The sequence below is a fragment of the Xiphias gladius genome, chromosome 1 (assembly GCF_016859285.1).
Source record: "Xiphias gladius isolate SHS-SW01 ecotype Sanya breed wild chromosome 1, ASM1685928v1, whole genome shotgun sequence".
NCBI lineage: Eukaryota > Metazoa > Chordata > Actinopteri > Istiophoriformes > Xiphiidae > Xiphias > Xiphias gladius.
In genome coordinates this window covers 27,800,501-27,822,351 of record NC_053400.1, presented here as the reverse complement: position 1 = coordinate 27,822,351, position 21,851 = coordinate 27,800,501, and the positions used below count along the sequence as shown (strand labels likewise).

Here is a 21,851-nt window from a genome sequence, read left to right as displayed (position 1 = left end):
GGAGCAAAAATAAACTATAATGCAATCCAACACAACATTACGAACTGTGTTCAAAAATTACCTATTTGACGCATGTAGTATTTAAAGTTTCACTCAAAACCATAATTAATGAAAAGCTGATTGATTTAAATTTCAAAAAGCATCAGGGAACAATTATGTTGACATTTTCTGTGCTGCAACAAACGACATGTTCAGTATTTCAGCAATGTTGCCAAAAATAAAAGACCAAAGATTTGCACCTACTTGGAAACTTAATGTGACTACAGTATGGTACTTAGCAATATGTCACCCTCCAACAACAGTGAGTGAACTGCTTTACTTCTGCGATGAAGCAGGGCAGGACCAGCAATTTGTAGTATGTTTGTCTGTGTCTATGTGTGTTTGTGTGTGTGTGTGTGTGTGTGTGTGTTTGAATTCCCATTACCCAGTGAGATCTTCTCCCCAGAGTCAGCGGGCAGAAGGAAGACGAGCAGGGCCAGAGTTGAGATCAGGACACACGGGATGAGCAGATTGAGGCCATAGTAGAGGGTCCGTCTCCGCATCACCACGGTGAAGGTGACATCAGGGTACGGCTCCTCACAGCAGTCATAGAAACGCTCGTTCTTCCGTCCTGGGACCTCTGTGAGGCAAAACAAAACACAATCTACTCTGGCAGAATTGGAGCGAAAAGTTATGGAGAAATTATCACCTCACCGACATATCAGTTCTCTGCAATTCACAGGCCACTGGTCCCTCTTACCAACAAGATCCCACTCTCCGTTAGCGATGTAGCCGGTGATATCTGCCTCCAACATCTTTAAGTCCAGAGACCAGCCCCCATATGTCCAGGAGCCAAACTTCAGCTCACATCTCTGGACATCGAAAGGGAACCAGCGCACATCGATGTAGCAAGTGCTTTTGAAGATCCCTGTTGGGGTTAGAAACATGAAAAGACCAGGCTTTGATATGTACAGTACTTCACCTGTAGAAGGCTACTGAGGAGAGAGACAGAAACAGATATAGTGATGTTTCGAGCTCTGATAAGAGTGCGTTTTCAAATTCTCAGTAATAAAGTAGGCAGAAAGGGATTGAAAAAAGAAATGACAGTGCCCAACAGCTGGCCAGACAGGAAGAGGTGTTTTACTCCGAGAAGATATGGGGTCCAAGTGCCATCCATTCTGACGAGAGTAAAAAAAATCCAACATGACAATGAGATGAAAGTGGCTCGTAATCCTTCTGCAGATGCAGGCACCAAATAATTTCCATCATTTAGGGAAAGATATGAGACGTTGGCAGTAAACAGGGTTTCTCCTCTGTCGCAGTGCCACAAAGATGATAAACCTCAGCAGGGAATGAATGGCGATGGGGAGCAGACAAATAAAATGATTCCCATTTACTGTAATGAACCCCAGTGACAAAAAAATGTAAGGAAACTCAAATGATTTGGAAGGTCATATCTGCATACAGTTTTACTCATTTAATGCTGTTGTCCTGAGTGTTGAATGACTATTTTGCGCCAATATGGCATTCAGTCAGGGTTCATTTGGAATAACGTTGTGAGGTAATTTGCTTGTGACAGAGGCAATCAATCCCGAAGAAATTTAGCGATGGAGCTATTTACGGTAGTATTGATTAAGATGATGAGGTGAGACAGGCCAACGCGTTTGCGTGGTAAGGGAAAAAAGCGGGAGGAAAAGCCTACCAGCGAGAGCAGTAATCACCAGCTGTGACGGGCACGCCCTCTATTTCGATGTGGTCCCATGCATGAATGTGTATGTATGTGTACATACAAATGGGTTGATGGTTTCACAGAAAGTCTCAAAGATCTTTTACAAGTCTGGCAGTAGTGGGCAAGTAGTGGCTTGTTCATGAACAAGACTAGATCACAACCTGGTATATGGTTGGACCACCTTTTATCTGTTTGCATTCCTCCTACTCTCTGTGTTAACCTATACAGTATTTTAATGCAGCCAAATTCCCAATAAAGCTGTTCTCATTTACATGTTTTTCTGTTTCTCTTGTCAGACAATGGAACAAGTATGAAATAGTGACTGAAACGCGGCCCATTAAGACTACCACCAGTTAACCAGCAGTCAGTTCTAAGCCATTTCAAAGCTGCTGCTCTGCACTGTTAAAATCACGATTTTAAAACCACAACGTGGTCTGACAAAATCACTATAAACATAAGTTAAAGACAACAGCTGTGCTATAATTAACTGTAAAATGAACCCTCAGACAAAGAGAGTTAGAAGCTCATTCATGTCTCTGTCATCTGCTGTGTGATCCGTTGAATGAGACGTGTAGAGAAGTGTGCCTGTAGACGGAAATCCTGACCTCGCGCCCACGGGGCAATACTGGCGACTCTGTTCTACGGAAAGTCACTAAGGTTTGTCCAAAAACTCGCTAGAATTTCCTCACAAGCTTTTGTGAAGAAAAGTCTCTAAAGGGTTTAGAAAAGTCGTTAAATCTAGCGACAAAGGTGCTAAGTTCGCAACACTGCCTGTAAACGACATCCTGATGACACAGTAGAAACTGTTTGCGCCAATTGAATTTGAAAGTGAAACGATGAATGGGGAAACTTCATCGCTCGGCCGGCCACCCAAAAATGTCAGCATCACCCATGCAGCATTAAGCTGACCAATGGTGTAACTTAATCAGTCAGTCAGTCAGTCAGTCACAGACATTTGCGTTTATAGCACTGGCCCCACTGTTGCAGTCCAGCCAAAAATGCTTCACTCCTCAAAGCGCCTGGCCCTAATAGAGTGTGATAGTGATGGATCCATGTGTTTGCATTTAACATTAAATTACTGTTAGTGGAATAAGACCATTTCAAAACACAAAAGAGTATAACAACAGTTCTACATTTTGGGAAAATACACTTGTTTGCTTTTTTCTCAAGAGTTAGATGAGAAAACGGATACCAGATTTATGTATGTCGATTTAGTATGAAGCCATGGCCAGTTCCCGGTTAGCTTGGCTTAGCATAAAGACTGGAAATACCAGGGAAACTAACTAGCCTGGCCCTGTCCATAGGGGCCAAGTCAATGTTTTGCACAGATTAAACAAAGGAAATATAATGTGTAAATCAGTGACCTTTTGAGTTGCTATCAGGTGGATTTTATTTTATTTTTTTACTTTTCCAAAGAGCCAGGCTAGCTGTTTCACCTGTTTTCAGTTTAAGTTAAGTGAAGCTGCAGCTGCTAACTTGTTACTGCTGGCTGTGGGTTCATATTAGTGTATGGACATGTTGTGTCAATCTTCTCATATAAAGAAAATATTTCCCAAAATGTCAGACAATTTATTTAGCAAAAAACAACCTGAATTAAAGTGTTATTAGAACAACTTTTTAACATAATCAACCTACAACATATTTGAAATAAAAAAGACCAAGACCAAGAGAAAAACCAAACACAATACAATACAACTGTGAAGCTGTGACAAATACAAACCCCTGTGAAGGAAAAAAAAACATAGCTTTAGGGAGTCAATTAAAAACTCCCCCTCATGAAAACAGCTGCTGCTGAAAACCCCGAATAACACCAGCACACCTCAGAGGCCTACAGTTAATACTTGCTTATTATTTACCATGTTTGCTAGATCTACATTCATGTTCACTGCTCTGAATTGTTAAAATACCACACCAAAGGGCACTGACAAATACCTGTTCAATAATGCTCATGTTGGCACAGTTGCGCACTAATGGCATACCTGGGTATTAATGATCAAAAGCCAGGCTGCATTCCTCTCTCGACGACTCCTCGCAGTTCTTTTAGTTTAACTCTAATGCAATAATGTCTTGATAATTAAAGAACTAACTGATGATACACTGGTAATACTTAGATTTTATGCATATTTAGATATTCAGTCGCACAAACAACAAATAACTGCGCAGCAGGAGTCAGGAGTTCAACCATGGGCCAACATAGTTTCACAGTCGGTGTTGAGACACAGGCCTAGATGTTGTCAATGTTTTCATTTTATAGTTTTTTATTTCTTTTAACTATAAAACAGATTTATAAATCTGGTTGTTTTAGGGTTGTATCAGAGGGCAAGTCATTTTTCCCATTAGTAAATAAGGGTTTACAGAGTTAGAGGGGCAAATGTTCATATGAATTTGGCAAAAAATACTCCGATGTCTGCTTTGTGTCACAACATCTAGTCTCACATTTGCCTTGTCTGTCTTTTAACCTCCATGAACTAACTCTCACGTCATTTCAGATCCATTCTCCATGAGCTTCCCTGGCCCGCCCACTCCCGTTCCCTTTTTCCCATTAGCTCTGTAGTATACAGTATATACCAGCTGCTCTAATTCACTTTTTGCCAGATTGTCTGTTGTGTTTCAGCCATAGCTTTCTAGCCATGCGTTTTCTGCATACTGGTGTACATATGGTTTAAAATAAAGCAACTTGAACGGCTGTATGAAATCTATGTGGACAGAGAATTGACAGTACTCCGATGAATTAATGCAAAAAATAGGGGATGGCCATCATGAAATCCAAAAATAAACAAAAATAAAATAAAAATATAAATTTCTCCATTTTGGTTTCTGTTTTTTAATCTCACACGGGACATATAATTCACAGAAAATATTTGAGTTGGACTTTAACATAATGACATTCCAGTGCCATCAAACTCTAGGTTCTTGGCGCAAATAGTTGTCTTATGAACTCTTATTACCAGTAGTCGAGTCACCATTCAAATGTATCACACGTTTTAACCGAATTTTCAGAAAATCGTCAAAAGAATGTGCTTACATAAGCGTGTTAAAAGCCATCCGGACGCAACGAAAAGAGCTTGCAGTGACATTTAAGTCATGGGATTTCTGTACGTCATCATTTATTCGCTGAATCTGTTTCCATTGCACTTATACACCAACTTTTCCTCCTACCCCAAGTGTAAAAACTTGGATGGAGACACACCCTGTGACACGGCAGTTGACTTCCGACTTTTTAAAAAGCGTTAACTATGACTATGTGCTTCAGAACTCATCACACCAGAGGAGAGCCTTTACAACACATGATATATAACTTTCACGTGTTCACTTCCTATGTGCATTCTCCTTTAGACTCTGGAGGTAGAATATAAGGTTTAGTCATGCGGTTTCTTTAAAAACAGCATGTGTTTCATTTGATTTAATTCAGAGGGAAATCTTTACATTGCTGCTTATGTAAGTTTAGCTGTTTATCTCAGGTAGCATCTATGACTATTTTGAAATACAGTATTTCTATGTGTAAAAAATAGCGGAGGAGAGGAGAAACGATCCATCATCTAACATTTCCAATGAGTACACATATGGTTTTGTCTGATACTGAAGTGGGAGTGCTAACTGAGGTTACGATTCTTACCTGGAGGCAAGTAGGAACAGGTGCCCGAAGAGTTGACCAAAATGTTGGTGTGGAACGTAGCATCAAATCTTTCATCTGCACTGTGGACAACATGGAGCTACGTCAGTATCTACTGCTCAGTTACCTGCAACCAAAGTACAGCTTCAGGGGAAAACACCATAATAAAGTCAACCACTGATACAACCTTTGCAAAAACTGCTATTAAATATAAGGATGCAAGATAAATTTGGATGAGCCACTAACAGCAAGGGGAACAGATGTGATGGAAAAATACAAATATTTCTGTAACCCATTATTGCAGCAGGTACACAGCGCACGAGGAGTCACAACTGATGCAACGTTTCCCTGGAGATGGTTATTCAGTGGTTACCCTCATTCTCTTCCGCTACCCACAATTCACTCCCTCTAGATGAACTCCCCAGAGGTTGAGGCAGGGTTGAGCTGCAGTTGAAAGAGTTGCTCGAAAAAGGAAAAAAAAAAAAACTTAACTCACAGCAGCGACTAATTCAAAGAGTCTCAGATCAAGGCTTTACTCAGTGGGACTATAACAAATGAAGTGCAATGCTTTTTCGCTCATTAGCTGATGGGGGAGTAGAGCGCCTCTAATGCGATTTAGTCAGATCTTTCTTTTAAAGATTGATTAATGGTGAGCGCTTTAGCGTTTTTCACAAGGGACATACTGTATGATAAAATGCTCTTTCTCCAATCTTTCCTATACAAGTTTATTTATTTGTCTAAATGATTTATTGCCCCAAAGCACTCTTCTACACTGCACCGCATTTATTTAAACTGCAGAGCACCGCTGACCTTGAAGCATCATGTTCCTGTCTGAAAATCATCTAACATAACAGGACAAGCTGCACCGGTGCGACGTTGTTTAATTTAACATTTCTGATTATCCTTTCACTATTGTTCAGATTTAACACAGAAATACATTTACTTTATGCACATTGATCTTCCAAGCTTGTACCAAACGTAAACGTAAATGGGTTTTTTGCTCCAGAAAGACTGAGATTTTTTGTGTATACTGTAAATCTTTCATTTTATGCTTGTGAGACCCTCTCTGCAAGAGACCCTGAATTAGTCCTGTGACAACATATATTTCTGACATGTAGATTTTATGTTCTGGCGAGCTAAAGCCAATTTTCCACTCTGGTGTAAAAATAAAGTTGTATTCTATTCTATTTTACTTGGGATTTATTTTGAAGGGAATAGAGAAGTTGCCATCGTCTTGTGCATGCCCTTGTGGAATAATTTTATGCCGTCATATGCCCTGTCACAACAAACGCTGTTTTGTCAAAATTCGCCCATTTGTGGGTGAGACAAATTTCAATAATAATAAATATGTATAATTTCAAAGAATAACAAGGTCTTTGGAGAAAGTTTGTTGCAACTTGTGTGTTGGTTGTTCAACAGTATAACAGCGCATCTTTTCATTTTCTCTTCCTGAGCCTCTTCTACTTTGTACACGAGGTTTGATCATACAAGTGTTTCATGTCAGATTCAGCAAACCTTCTTAACAGCGCAAACTTGTCATAACTCCCTCGTTTCAACCTGAATGTCACCTGTTCACGGGTAGGCGCGCGCTTGTGAGATTGATCATTGGCAAAATTAAACTCCCCTTAAATTCTCCTATCTAGAGGTACCTGTTCCACTCCATTTTGAGGCAAATTTCATTCACAAAAATGGCACCCAAAAGCAAAAAGAGGAAATTCACAACGCAGAGCTTCAAGTCCTGCTGTCAGACATCAGCAGGTGAAAACGTAACAAATTTAGCAGTGTCAGTAGTGGACCCAAAAAAAGATGTGAAGTTAGAGGCCAAAAAACAGACGTCCTTAAAAAATAGGGGACATTCAAGGAATACATTTTAATTTATAATCATTTTTATTTTGGTTGAATTCAGTAACATAATTAAAATCCAAATCCATTCACAGGGCTATTAATTATTAAGTCACCCAGGTTTTTACGTGACTTGTTTGACAAGTCTGGACCGATCTTAAATCTAAAAAATGTTGTGAATGCAACAAATTCTGTTAAGTCACTTGCACATGTCACTTTTATTGAATCGGTTTGTAGTGATGTGGATCTTGCATGAGGTCCAATATTTTTCTTAATTACACATTTCAGACACAAGACCACAGAGCCAAAACGAAAAAAATGCCTTTATGTTTCAGAAAATTCAGACCTGTGGTGTCTAATATATCGCAGTCAGTGTCGTTGTACCAATCTTGTTTTTAACTCGGGAACACAAAAATCCCAAAAATGCATCACCCCCCCCGAGACCCTGCCATTGCATTGTGCAGAGGACAATGCATTAGTGATGAGTCTGACACCAGGCATATCCAATTACAGTGCAGCACCCGGCGGATCTGTGTGTACCGTGGCTACCTGTTATAGAGCAGAATGTCTGGCTTCCAAATGAGATGGTCGGGAAATCTCACATTGGTCACACCTGGATAATCCGATGGGTTCCACTGGAGGTGATAATCAGTCCAGTACTGTGGGATACAGAAACATTCTTTTCATTTTTCACATGCGTATCTTTAACGTATTCTTTAAACCTGGATGAGGCTCTGATTAGGTGACATTCAAACTCATTGCTGTAATTCTACGGAAGATAATAATGTCTTTCCTTTGGCAGTGAATGGTGCAGTGAATAGCCGTTCACAGCACTTGGATCTCAAACCAAATGTCAATGTCACTGTCGTGATGTGTTTATCTAGAGGCTTTATACAGTATGTCACCCATCAAGACTGAGAGTTTACACCCACTGTAGTAGGTCTGTGATAACATACAACAAAAAGAAAGGTATTAGACAGACTCAAAATCTGAAAATGGGGCTAGAGGAAAAGTCTGGGATCACCAAAGATAATACAATTCACTCTGAGGGGGGCCTGAATGTGTGTAGAAAATGTCACTGCAATCTATCCAGTAATTATTGAGACATTTCACTTAGAACCAAAAATTTCAACCTGCCGGTGGAGCTAGAGGAGAACTCAGGAGATCCTCATAGTCAGCAGGATAGATCCTCTGGGAATCATGAATGTCCGTACAAAGTTTTGTGCTGATACATGTAGCAGATACCAAGCTATTTCACCTTATATGTGAAAAGTTTGACCCGCTGGTGGAGGTAGAGTCAGAGGAATTCCCGCTCCCCTAAATGGGCCTTGGATGTTTGCAAAAAAAAAAAAAAATCATGGCAATCCATCCTGTAAATTTTGAGATATTTCAGTCTGGACAAAAGTGGTGGACTGACAGACTGACATTGCCATCCATAAAGCCACGCCGTTAGCAAAGCGAAAAAGCCCTGAAGCCATGCTTGGTTACTTTCAAAGGTCTGAGCTCAGACCTGAAAAACCAAGATGGCAACAAAATGGGAATATATGACACAAAATAACAACCGCAGTGTCACGGGGAACCGTGACCAATTTTAAAACACAATCTGTGACTGACGTGTTTTCCTGCAATGCCGGAAACAGTTATTACTTAATGTGAAACTACACAATTTTGTGTGAGTCACAACATGATTAGAAAGCTGAATTTTTCACCGTATCTGATCTCTTTGAAAAACAAGCACAAACCCTACCCAGGCCCACATAGGATGGCTTGGGCTGATTTCCAGCTCGGTATAGCCAAATGGTACAGGCGGGTGATCTGACTTTTCAGGCCTTAATAAAATGTCTTTTTCTAGTGAGATCTATAGTTCATTTTTTTATTTATTCAAACCGTCACAGTATTCAAATAATGGCTGTGGCCGGCATGAAGAAATACAAAGGTCAGTCCCTTATAAAGGCTGAGTAAAACACACTGAGGGAGGGTGGAATCACCTGTATAGCTCACATGGTAAATTCAGAATAAACTGCATTTCCACTGAGTCATGTCATACCCACTAACGTGCTGCTGCTTTTAACAGAGATACTGATTTAATTCCCGGATTCTTTTCTTCTACTTTTGATCATTAAAGAGTAATTTGACATTTAGTCAAATGCGCTTATTTGCCTTTGAGGTGTATGGTCATATGTGTAGGATATAAACCATGTGTGAAAATAGAGGTATGGCTCAGAGGCCGTAGGTCAAAGGTCCTCAGAAGGGGTTTTGCAGTTCCCAAAGGAAATTAATGCTTTGTAACTAAAACCATATGTGAGTGACAGTTTTTAGGAAAACAACTGTTCTATTTAAGAGTCGGTGACCAAGGCTGAATTTCAGAGTGGTTCATCGGCTTCACACCCTCTCACAAGCAGATCTGCAGATGCTTGACTTGACGCTGTTCTTCTTTATAATAAACCTTTATATGCAATCAAGATAGTGTCAGCGGAGTCTCCTTCATCCTCTTCACATCATCAACACCATCAAATAAACTACACCTTCTTGCCGAGACATAATTACAAATCTCTGGCAAAAGTGATTGAGTGTGTAATCTTACAGAGCCATCTTCGATGTCTCGAAGTATCCCTCAGAGATGAGAACGCATCTTTAGGACATTTAAACTCTCTTTCCTGCTGGAGTCCACATAAGTAGACTGACAAATGCTGGACTGACGCCGACAGTAGAAAATGTGGATGCTGTCTGTGCCATCTTGTGTTTGAGAGCCCAAGTCGATTTTGCAGGGTGTGCGGTGAGAGAGATTGAGCAAGACTGCCGCCGGGAATCCACATGGTGATTTAAAACAGACCAAACATCCTTGATACGGCTTGCTGACATTGCAGCAGCAGGGAACTACTGTCATACAGGGGACAGGCCGTGATAAAACATCTGTGTTCATACACGTCATCTCACTACACTGAGGAAAAGGGCTGTATTGCTCCTGTGGAAGATGAAAAGGAAAAGACTGGGTAACCGTTGATGTGATAAGCAAGATTGTAAGACAATTACTATACATTTCAACATACTATATTAGTAATTACCTAATTTTTTTGTGATGAGATGCATACACTACATACCAGGTTAAGGGCTAAAGTTAAAGGTAAAATTTGACATTTAAAAAATTTGACTCCACGTGGTATCTGAAGACGGCGCCTTCTCCACCGATGGGAGGCTTCTCCACTGTCATGCTGGCGGCATCAACAGTCTGTGAGTTGGCAGCTAAGGTGGCATGAAAGCGCCAAGCGCTGTGCGAGGCAAGGGAGGGGGAAACAGGCTACTCGCGCCATTCCCTCGCCCTCAGCCTCGCATCGGGAGGGTGAAGAGAGAGGTGCCCCTTCTCTGACAGGGGGCCTCTCCCCCCTCCTGAGGCTAGCATCTGTCACCAGTGCAGTGCAAGCATTACAGGAACATAGTTCTTTAGGGGAAATGTAAGGATTGGGGTGACGGCCTTTATTAACAGTAAAAAAATTTGCCACGACGCCACCCTGAGACAGAGGCCGCGACAGGTCCAGCGCCCCCGCCCCCCTGGTACTCAGCTCGGGCAGGGAGTGAGAGCAGAGATGTGGAGTCAGAGTCACCTTGGTGGCGCCATTCGAGGCAACCGAAGCAGTCACCGTGGCTGCCGTTGGCCACCAGCGGCTGGGCGCAACTCAAGCAAGTCTTCTGCATCGACGTCCTATGACACCGGAGGGTGACAGAATCTTTGTATGTGCAATAGTCTTCAGAGTGGCTTAGAGAAAGAGGGAGCCGAGCAGTGTGTGCACTGGGGTTTTATAACCAATCGGAGGGTAGTGTCTCAAGGTGCTGAGGCTGAGCATCGAAGGGGTTAACCAATAGCGAAGCCCGTTAGAGGGCGAAGCACGTGCTAAATAGAATGTAAAATCTCCAGGAAGTCACAGCCACTAAACTGTCCGGCTCTCTCGCCCAGTGCCTGCTCAGATACACTCCAGCATCTTGTAACCATGGAAAGGATCAGTAGATATAGAAATATATATACAATGTACAGGGAAAAGTCTTACCATTTGTAGCCAAATGTTGGTTGTTAAAACCTGGTTCTTCTCATCCTGTCAGAAAAACATGATTTTTATTAATATTATCATCATTTATATTTAATAATATAATTCATTCATAAAGGAGGAATAATGCTATTCCAAAAAATTAAACAGCCACAGTAGCTTCATCTCTCGAGGCTGTGGAAATGGAAAAATAATTGACTGTTAAGTAGTGAAAACTGTTGAGCACCAAGACAAGCAAGACTAAAAACAGAATATATGATGATGCTCAGTGAGCCTTTTATAAAGAGAAGCTTGTTCTATGTCTCCGGTACCCGCATCAGCTGTGCTAAAGCTTTCTGCATCAATTACACTTTGAATTTATGACTCAAAAAAACAAACCAACCCAGATGCACTGTAAATGATAATAAAATTTGTTAAAAATCCATCAAAGATAACTGGAACAGTTGCTCAATTAAAAAAAACTAAAAACTGACTCTACCAATATTGTAGAAAATGAATATTGTTGGTTTTAGCTTTGAAGGGAGAAGATACTGACAATCTTTATATCAATTGATGATAACTGGTTACGACGCCACTCTTACAGTATGCATACAGGTACAGCGTGGAGAGCCGCTATTCACATACCACATCCATGATCTGCATGAGGCTGAAGCCAAAGTGAACAGTGAGTGAGTGAGAGTCATTGGCAACTGGTCTCTCCAGTGGATTGTAGCCAGTCATCAGGTCGCTGTACAGCCTGCGCTGGTTTGCCCCTTGATGAGAAACTAAAGAAGACAGAGAGACTCAGACAGTAATTATACTTTCATAATCACCTCCGGAAAAAAAAATGGGAACGACAGACACTGTTTGTCACATCAATAACAAATCAATCAATAACGGCATTGGCATCAATAATTGCCAATAATTGCCACTTCCAGCACAAAGAAATTTTTGTCTCATATTAACTGAACTTAGTGACTGTCTGGGACTGCATTTCGGTTCAATGTCTGTCTTGTATAACATATTTCTTTTCAAAGCAAGAGCAACAGCAGTTTGTCCGGGATACTGCGCAGTGATGACCATGAGCGAACAGACAAGGACTAGAATGATGCCAAAACTTCACCAACAGAAAATCTAAAGAGCGGGACGTTACATTACTGAATTTTTGTCGTAATAATAAGGATTTTGTAGAACATTATTTAAAATGTTCATAAGAAATGTGTAATGTCATGAAACATGAAAAAAAATGTCAACAGAAGCTGCTATAATGCGAGCTGTAATGATTTCTAATAATGATCCAAATGATCAACTGCTGTTTGAGACCGAACTCCAGCAGAGTAGCTTGGAATTAGAAATTCACTGAAATCTGCCACTTGGGGATGCAGAAACAAGCTGTAAATACAGCGCTGAAATATTATCACCTTGTAAGTTGTCATTGTGAATGTGCTAGCAAATAGCTCCCTTTTTACGCATCCAGCAGATAAAAAAGAAAAATAAGCATCATTTGAGATTGTTTTTGAGTCCACCTGATTCGCATATTTTCAAATTCCTTCTAAGTCCGTTACATCTGGCTCTTTAGCTGCTAAATGCTCTATTATGTTCACCAGATAGCTAACTTTTTCTGTCTGCAATTTGGTGCAGAGCAGGGAGTGTACAATGTCAGTTATCCGAACCTTGCAACAGCGAGCTGATAATGTACCGGTCTAAAGTGCTCAGGCCCAAGAGAAACAGTGCAAACGCTTGAAGGACGTACTTAAAGCTTGTGGATACTCTAACTGGACCTTCGCGAAAACAGCCACAAGATCCAGGAGGAACGCCAACCATGCAGTTGGTGAAGAAAAGAAGAAGAAAGGCAACAACATCGTCATCCCATACGTGTCTGGAGTATGTGAGAAACTCAGGTGGACCTCATACAACCACTGAACGAACGCATGGCTCAACACGGGAGCGCCAACTCTTCAGGTCAAGCCTCAGCAGTTTACCTACACCTGAAGGTTAAGGGGACACTCCTTCGAGGACAACAACGTACATAATTTGGAATCGGGAGGACAGGTGGTTTGAAAGACTGGAGGACAAGTGAAGGAGTCTATCTACGTTGAAGTAGAGAAGCCATCCCTTAACAGAGAAGGATGCCTACAGCACGACCACTTATCCCCCACCTACAATGCTGTCTTTTCATCCCTTCCCGGGAGATTTAAACAACCGTTCACACTTGGCGTAATGTGACTCCAACGACTGTCTTTACAACAGCCAGGAGCGCTAATGAACCAAGTGACACCCCTGGCCTTGATAACGACCCCGCAGAAGTTAAATAGCTGGCACCACCCACTGGTCAGTCAGTACTGATGAAGCCTCTTGGAGGAGAGGTGAAACGGCTTCGAGCTCTATGACCAAGTCAAGCTTCCCTTGATTTAACACTTCTTGGATAACCATGACCTGGATGACTGAGAATCTTCACAGACATATTGTGCTGAAAATAGTTGCCTACTGTGACCGCAAAACTGTAACTGACGTGAGTGGTGAGAGGGACTCAAAACAGTCAAGTTATGGGCCACCAAACCAAAACAATGAGCTGAATGATGCTAAAACGCTCTTTAAAGCTGAGAGGAGCATAATTTCTGAAGGGCCGGGTGATAAGATGATGTGATTTCCCAATTAAGAGCAACACCTTCCACCTTCCAAAAGCAGCCTCTCCTCTCTTCTCCTACCTCCCAAATCATCCAGTCTCTGCCTGAGTTTCTGGATAATAATAATAATAATAATCCTGCTTTTTCCTCATTCTCTGCGTCGTTCATCTCGCGGATATCACCTCAATACAGACGACTCCTTGCTTGGGGCACTATTAGATGCCATCCCGCAGAGATCTGCTGGGATCCACCCTCGCCTTGGTCAATCTGGGCAGTAAAATCTGAGTCTGCACCAAAAATTTCTCTTTAAAATAATTTTGCATTTCATTTAAAGGCTGGCATCCAAATAAAACACCTGGACTAGGTTCACCCCACTGTGCAATCTCAAATCCGACCTGCCCCTCATTTTAACACACTCTCATCCCCTCGCATGAGTTATGAAGTGTTTTTGGCAGCATCTATTCACTTCACTAATGGACATAGCCCAATTATCCTAAACCACCTGTGAGAAGCACATTACCCCGATGATTTGGCAGGGAGCTTGTTATCTGTAGGCATCGGCCCCCTTCCTCTGTTCTCTGTCACATCCAGTTCTTTCATAAGAAAAGACTGGAAGATTAGGTGAAAGCATATCTTTGTCCATGTCAGAAGCCCGTGTGGATCTGCCCCCTCCCCAATCCCACCGTAATCAAATTTCACTGTGAGGATCAGAAAAATGACTGTTTATAGCTTTCCCAAGACGTTTCTGTTACACATCTCAGTAAATTACTGTCCATCATTCCACACGAGGAACACTTCTGATATGTTGGCAATATGTTGCTGAAAGTGAGCTGGGAGAAGCAAAGGCTTTTTCTACCTCTTAATCAAATTTAACAACCTTAAAAATGTCGGAGAGATGGACAAGCGCTCTAAATATCCCAGACTTGTGCTCAGACCTTTAGATGTGCACATCTTGTGTGTATGTGCACACACTAACACGTATTCTCTCCATCTGCCTCCCTATACTTTACTCAATTAACAAGTGCCTGTAAAGTGCAGACTGAAGAGCCCGAGTCAGTGATTACCATTAAATTAATCGCCTCAATCAAAATATTCAAAATTCAGAGCACATCCGAGTAAAACTGATGACACACAGAATGCCTTGCAGGTTTCATTCGCTAATTACCATTTAAAGATCGGAGTTCTTAAAATATGCATGGTTTGCACGCTTCGAGACCGAGCACAGGAAGCAGCAGGGTATGTAATTCATACATATCAATGGAAATGGATGTTGCAACATCGCGTGGAGGGCACAAGGAGAACAGTGTTACTCTGGTTATGACATAGAAGCCGTTGTTCAGTTATCCGTTTCAATTAAGGTCTTTGAACGTAAGAGTGACAAATCTGATGCTTTCAAGCTGTCTCTCAGTCTGTTTGTGTCCATCTATCACATGCACACACACACACAGACACACACACACCAGAACATACTACCCCTCCCACTGACTGCCGTGCCGTGATCCCACTGATACGTTTTTCTCATTCGTCCCACTGTAGGAAAGCAGCAAAAGATCCAGATTGATGCCCCGTTACTTCTCTTCATTTCCATTTACAAAAACTGTCTGCAAGTCTCACACAGCATCAGTAAAAGCTGCGAGAAGTTCAGCGCTGACAGGCAAAACAGTCACACACTCCGTCCGGCACTATGAGTCCATATGAACCTGTCATGAAACCCAACATGAAAACCTATGATGTGGTATGTGTCGTAATCTTCACAGGCTGCAAAACAGGACCTTTGTTTTTTCGGTTATTACATTACTTCTTTCTGTACACATAAAAGCATATTTCATATTAATGGGATGAAAATCAACCTGGGACTTTTGACTTGGACTGGCCCACTAAAACCCATCAGGAGAAGCACCACCACGTATGTCACACTTCACAGGGATCATGCAGTTAACGGGGGACTGAATGAACTGTGATGATTTGCAGAACAATATACAAAACAGAAACACCTGCACATGAATGATATTCATGTAGCTGTTTGATATGGTGGTCGAATTATTATTCACACGCTTCATTTGCAGACCCCGTGGTGGTTCGGTGTCTTCGGTTCGTGAGGATAGGCTGTCTCAGAGACACCTTTTCTCATCACAGCCCACAACTACCAACGACAAAGTGGCCACAGTCTCGAACGGGAGCGCAAGACTGCATCGACACGCTAGTTCAGTATCAGCAAAGGCCTGAACGCCAGCGACTGAGGCGGCCGGTATTCACCGCCCTTCAGTTTTGCATTGCGTTCAACTCTGTGTTTTTTTGTTTTTTCTCCGTCTTCCAACTCCCCACTCGCAGTAAACTACAGAGGCAGCTCCGGGCGAATCGCACAGACTCCGAGGACTCCGATCGGCGTATTGAAATCCCTGCCGGAACCGGGGCAGAGCAACGGAGATGTACCACCTCATCCGGCCAAGTGAACCCGCACTAGCGTCCCGTTGTCCGCCGCCGCATATTAAGCAGCTTGAAAGTTGTCATCACACTCACTCACAAGCACGAAACCAAGATGCCGTTTTGTTTTTTTTATGGCTGCACCGTTACATCAAATGGAAATGCGAGCCCTGCCATTTACTTTATGCAGCCTTTTGTATCGTTGAGTGGTTGACTGTACTTGAATATGCTGTTTTCTGTGGACGACGTTTAACTTTGTTAGTTCATATTTAGCCTACATATAGTAGTGAAGTCACGTGTGAATAATAATAATAATAATGGCGTTAAAGAATATTAATGTTCCCCCCAAAAAAACTCGGCGTGCGGCACATGAGGTGATGCGATTCCGGTTAAGAGGCTCTTCAAAATCAATCCAGAGCGAAAGCAGGTAAATTACGCACATGAAACTCACAAAGAAAAGCGGCAAGAAAAGAAGAGAAAGGAAGAGAGTAGTAATAAAAAACAAAAATCCTCCCGGCTGTGTGAGAGTCGGTCCGTGGACAGCCTACCTGTCACCGTGCAGGCGGTGACCGCGGCGAAGAGCAGAACCCTGGTCAGGTCCATGTTCAGCCGAGAGACGACTGAGAGCAGAGAGACTCCTCGGGTCGTCGCTGGACCTGGCGGGATGCGGGAATGATGAGATTGTGTGTGTGTGTGTGTGTGTGTGTGTGTGTGTGTTAGATAGCTCCTCCTCCTAATGTGAAGCCGCTGTTTGGCAGACAACGAGACGTGCTGCCCCGCCGGGTAACAGCACCAAAACTTGTTCTCCCCCATTGACCATGAACCTACTGACACAGGATAACACTCTCAACAACAACAAAAAACCCCAAACTGCTGTACACAAATGTCGATTCCATCTCCACGTACTATAGAAACAAACACGTTTTGCTTGTTCCTCTCTTTTCTTCTTCTTTTTGTACATATGGACGAATAAAACCGCTAAATATCCGTGTTGCTGTCACATAGGCTACCGTATATTGTGGGTTGTACAGCGGTCTTCTTGACAAAGTGGATCCCTGAAGGCTCCAATCCCCCCCACCCCCCCAACCACACACACACGTCCGATTTATCCGCTGCACAGTTTCCCCTACTTTTCATTAGCATGTGGACTTTTTTCAAGGTTAGTTTACAGAGTCTGAAAGGGAATAAGCGGGGATGCTGGCAAAAGTTGCACAGCGTCCTACCGAGCTACTATAAATTCACTTTTTGCAAAACAAGGTGACATCTGCTGGTCACTGGGAAAAAATACAGCTATTTTGAAATTAAAGTTAATGCATGGAGCCTTTTTTTTTAACTACTGTTTATCGGGCTAACTTTGAACGCACTGCGTATATTTTTGATGTGTGCACATACTCTGACTAGTACTTCCTATCTCCAAAATGCATTTGCCCCAGTCAAAGTCAGGTTCAGCGGCTCGTACTGTTTTGTTGTTCAACCCCTCGGATCTCATTTTGTACCATAGTTATTATTATTTTTTTTTTTTAATTTAATTTTCATTTTTATGTCTGGGCGACTGCAGTTTTGGTGGGAAGGTTTGTCTCAGGATTATTTGTGCGAACAGATCGGCAATCCGTGTGTAAATGTGTGATCCGTAGCTAAACATAAAACACCTTCCACAAATGCAAAAAAAAAAAAAAAATCTTGCAAATATAGAATGGATCTGCAAAAACACAAATTCCACGAATAAGGAAAAAAACTGAATACATTCAAATAATTAACAATAAATGAATAGCATTTTTGAATATCTTCCCTAACATTTACAACTTTCGAACAGGCATTTGTGAATAAAGTTTTTGTTTATTTGTGAATCGCACACACACGCACGGAGTTTTGAGACAAACTTTCCGTCAACCGAACGAAAATCCGCTTGTATCACTCGGCCATTTTCGGAAAGCACGCGACTGCCTGCCCACAACGTATCTTCAACGTTACGAGGTTCAGTTATTTTACATCATTCGTCATTTTACAACACAGGGTTGTATAACGATGCTAGTTGTGGTCCACCTTATGCTACTCTTATAGTAAACAGCCGGTCAAAGTTAACAGATACACGATGTTAATGTTACTCTCAAAAATGGAGATGTTAGACTCAGTGTCATATTTTATAAAAAGATGCTTATTTGGAAAGAAAGGAAAATAAAAAAAGGGATGAGTTGGCTGGCCCTCAGTGGCTGTAGGCTACAGGCTCAATGAAGATAACTGCCAACTGATCAAACATATGGAAAATACCAATTATGCTGAAAACAACAAAATGGACTGAATGATTACAATAAAACACAATGGTAAGCAAAACAAATGACAAGTTCTCTTTACACGTGCAAGACCACACTCCATGTAAACAATGTGCTGTCAATACTGAAACTACACAGCAGGGATTCAAAAGCACGTCTCAGACACAAAAAGGGTTTCAAAAAAAACAACAAAAAACTCAAGGACTATGCTGAGAAGACTGGTCAGGTACACAGACAGGCACTGAGGAAGTGGAAGACAAAACCAGAGAGGCCAATCTGAGGTAAGGTCAAAAAAAAAAAAAAACTAGAACAGAGCCACACGGAGAATACTAACACTAGGAAAAAAAGGCTGGGACGCTTGCTGCAGAGAACGAAGACAAACTGGCACAGAGGGGAAAAAAAGCCCAGAGACTAAATACACAAGGAGAGGGGAGACAATGACACACAGGTGCAACATACCAGGGGTGGGGCAGACAATCACAGTGGCGGGAAACGCATGAGGGCAAGAAGTTGGGCATCTGAAACGAGAGGTAAGAAAAGCGTAAGAGACACAGAAGTAAAACAGAAAATTCAACACAACTGAATAGAACAAAGATAAACGCGACCTAGGAAGCAGAGCTCGACATGACATGGGCAATATCATTCATGTAAACAATGTGCAATATTAAACCTCATGAAAATACACAGGTTATATACATTTTTTCCTGGTGTAAATATATATTTTCTTGATGTAAATATGTTCTTCTCTCTAACTATACTCACACATACCTTCATCTATATACTGCTGCTGTAACAATGCAAATTTCCCTCCATGGGATTAATAAAGTTAATCTTATCTTAATTATCTTATCCTATTTTATGCCGGTCAAGGGCACAACCAATCACTATATGTTTGCATCTTCTTCTTCTAACAAGACACACAGGATGTTTATAAGGATATACATATATATATATATTTATATATATATATGTATATATATATATACGGCTGTTTCTACAGTTTTGATTTGGGGTTGAGTTTGGAGATTCAGAGACAAACAGAGTGCAAGATAGTTATATATATTTGTGAAGGTGAGATTGGTGTGTCTTGAGAGTGTGTTGTGCGGCATGAGAAGTGAGGTTAGGTAAGTTAAGGGAAGTAGCAGGAGGGGAGGGTAGCATAGGAAAGGGAAGGGAGGCGAAATAGTGTAGCTATATTTAAATTGAAGAGATTTGAATAGGATTACATAGGGATAGGCTTATTTTTTCATAGGATAATAGTCAGGAAGAATTGGAAAAGAGTACGGATAGAATAGTCAGGGAAAGATAGGTTTTTGAAATGGATACAGAAATGGTGAGGGAGATAGGAGAGTTGCTTCCTGAGGCATAATGCCGATCCAATAGGCTCTACAGCCAAGGGCCGCTTTATTACAAAGAGAAGATCTCAAAATTATACCATTAAGGGTAAGTGGAAGGCCTCGTCATTTCAAAATATACTTACTCATGCAGTTTTCACTATTATGTCGGGCCCATCAGATGAGCAGCTTCACTACATATGCTGAAAATGGAAGCAGGGTAAAGTGGTAACCTCTGCAGAGGAGGCATGTGTCCTTGGGATTCCTTGGTAGTGAGCATGGAGGTTATTGTGGGATGGAAAAAACAGTGGATGCCTCCTGAGACCCAGAAATCCATTTTTGTCCACTGTAGTATACATTATGTTTTTGCTCATATCTCTAGTACTGTGCAGGCCACTCTATTAAGTCATGTTGTTCCTTAAAGAAGACAACTGGAGCTTTAGAATGACATTACATGTGAGGGGGTGTGACCATGCTAACTTCCAACTTCATAGTCCCTCATCTTCACAGGCTCAAAAGTAATTGGACAAACCAACATAATTATAAATATAAAGAAGATTTTTAAGACTTGGATGAAATTCTTTGTAGTCGATGACAGCCTGAAGTCTGGAACCCATGGCCATTACCAATTACTGAGATGCTTTGAACCTGAGCAGATAGTATAGCCCTATACAATTCAGAAATTATCCTGCTACTTCTATCAGCAGTCAACATCATCAATAAACACCAGTGACCAAGTTCCATTGGCAGCCATACATACCCATGCCATAACACTCCGCCTCCGCCATATTTGACAGATGATGTGGTGTGTTTTGGATCATGAGCAATTCCTTTCCTTCTCCATACTTTTCTCTTCCCATCATTCTGGCGCAAGTTAATCTTAGTTTCATATGTCCAAAGAATCTTGTTCTAGACCTGGGTGGGATTTTTTAAATGTTTTCTGGCAGAGTCTAATCTGGCTTCTCTGTTCTTGAGTGTCACCAGTGGTTTACACCTTGTGTTAAACCTTCTGTATTTACATTCATGACGGCGTCTCTTGATTGTAGACTTTAACAGTGATATGCCTGCCTCTTCAAGACTGTTCTTGACCTGGTTAGACGTCGTGAATGGGTTTTTCTCCACCAAGGGAACAATTCTGCGATCATCCACTGTAGTGGTCTTCCATGTTCTTCCAGGCTTTTTGGTGTCACTAAACTTGCCTGTTCATTCTGTCTTTTTAAGAATGTACCAAATTGTTGATTTGGCCTCTCCTAAAGTTTCTGCCATTTGTCTGATAGTTTTGTTTTGTTTTTTCAGCCTAATGATGGCCTCCTTCATTTGCATCAACATCTCTTTGGACTGTATATTGAGAGTTCCTATTATCAGCTACCAAATGCAAATTCACCACTTGGAATCATCTAAAACCGTTTATCTGCTCAATTTGTCATAAAATAACGAGGGAACCGGCCACACATGGAACGGTCCAGTTACTTTTTAACCTATTAAAATGAGGGACTATCTATAAAAATGACTGTACTAAATGGCCTAAACGGTTAATGTGATATTTTTGTTAAAACCCTTGAATGAAATCTGAAAGTCTACCCTTCAATCACATCTTGATGGCTTCGTTTGAAATCCATCATGGTGCCATACAGAGGCAAAATTACAAAAATTGTGTCCCTGTCTAAATAGTTATGGACCTAACTGTATATTGCATCACTGCGGAATGACCACTTGGATTACGATGTCATGGTGGGAGCTGTTTGTGATCGGTAGCATTGGACACTGACTGTAAGGGGTTCTTCGCTATATTCAGATCGCACATAACAAATGTTGATTTACTGTTCCTTATGTATCTCTTTCTACATTGTCTAGACAATCAATCCACAAGAGAAACGTTCCCCTCTATATGGATCAATTCTGGGCTCAGACTGAGGCACTGAAGAAATGCGAAGCTGTGACCAGGTAGGGGAGGGCCATGGTGTGTGGAGGGTCCATTGATTTTGGTGATTTATGTTTAGTAATTCAAGAGCCC

At 41.5% G+C, this 21,851-nt stretch overlaps 1 protein-coding gene across 3 annotated transcripts in view; it reads right to left on the bottom strand.

The window, feature by feature from the left end:
• Window positions 1–21,851, bottom strand: part of LOC120795126 (neuronal acetylcholine receptor subunit alpha-7-like) — a 38,341-nt gene that overhangs the window by 6,565 nt on the left and 9,925 nt on the right. Inside the window, exons 1-8 of one of the 3 annotated variants that reach the window (XM_040136701.1) lie at window positions 18,963–19,012; window positions 16,782–16,889; window positions 11,828–11,967; window positions 11,207–11,251; window positions 7,713–7,822; window positions 5,325–5,404; window positions 740–907; window positions 425–619 (exon numbers count right to left, since the gene is read on the bottom strand). In XM_040136701.1, coding sequence (XP_039992635.1) covers window positions 425–619; window positions 740–907; window positions 5,325–5,404; window positions 7,713–7,822; window positions 11,207–11,251; window positions 11,828–11,967; window positions 16,782–16,836 — 793 coding nt within the window. In that variant the 5' untranslated portion in view covers window positions 16,837–16,889; window positions 18,963–19,012. Of the gene's footprint in view, window positions 1–424; window positions 620–739; window positions 908–5,324; window positions 5,405–7,712; window positions 7,823–11,206; window positions 11,252–11,827; window positions 11,968–16,781; window positions 16,890–18,837; window positions 18,862–18,962; window positions 19,013–21,851 lie in introns of those variants that run through there. The other 2 variants (XM_040136709.1, XM_040136719.1) reach the window with 2 other exon arrangements.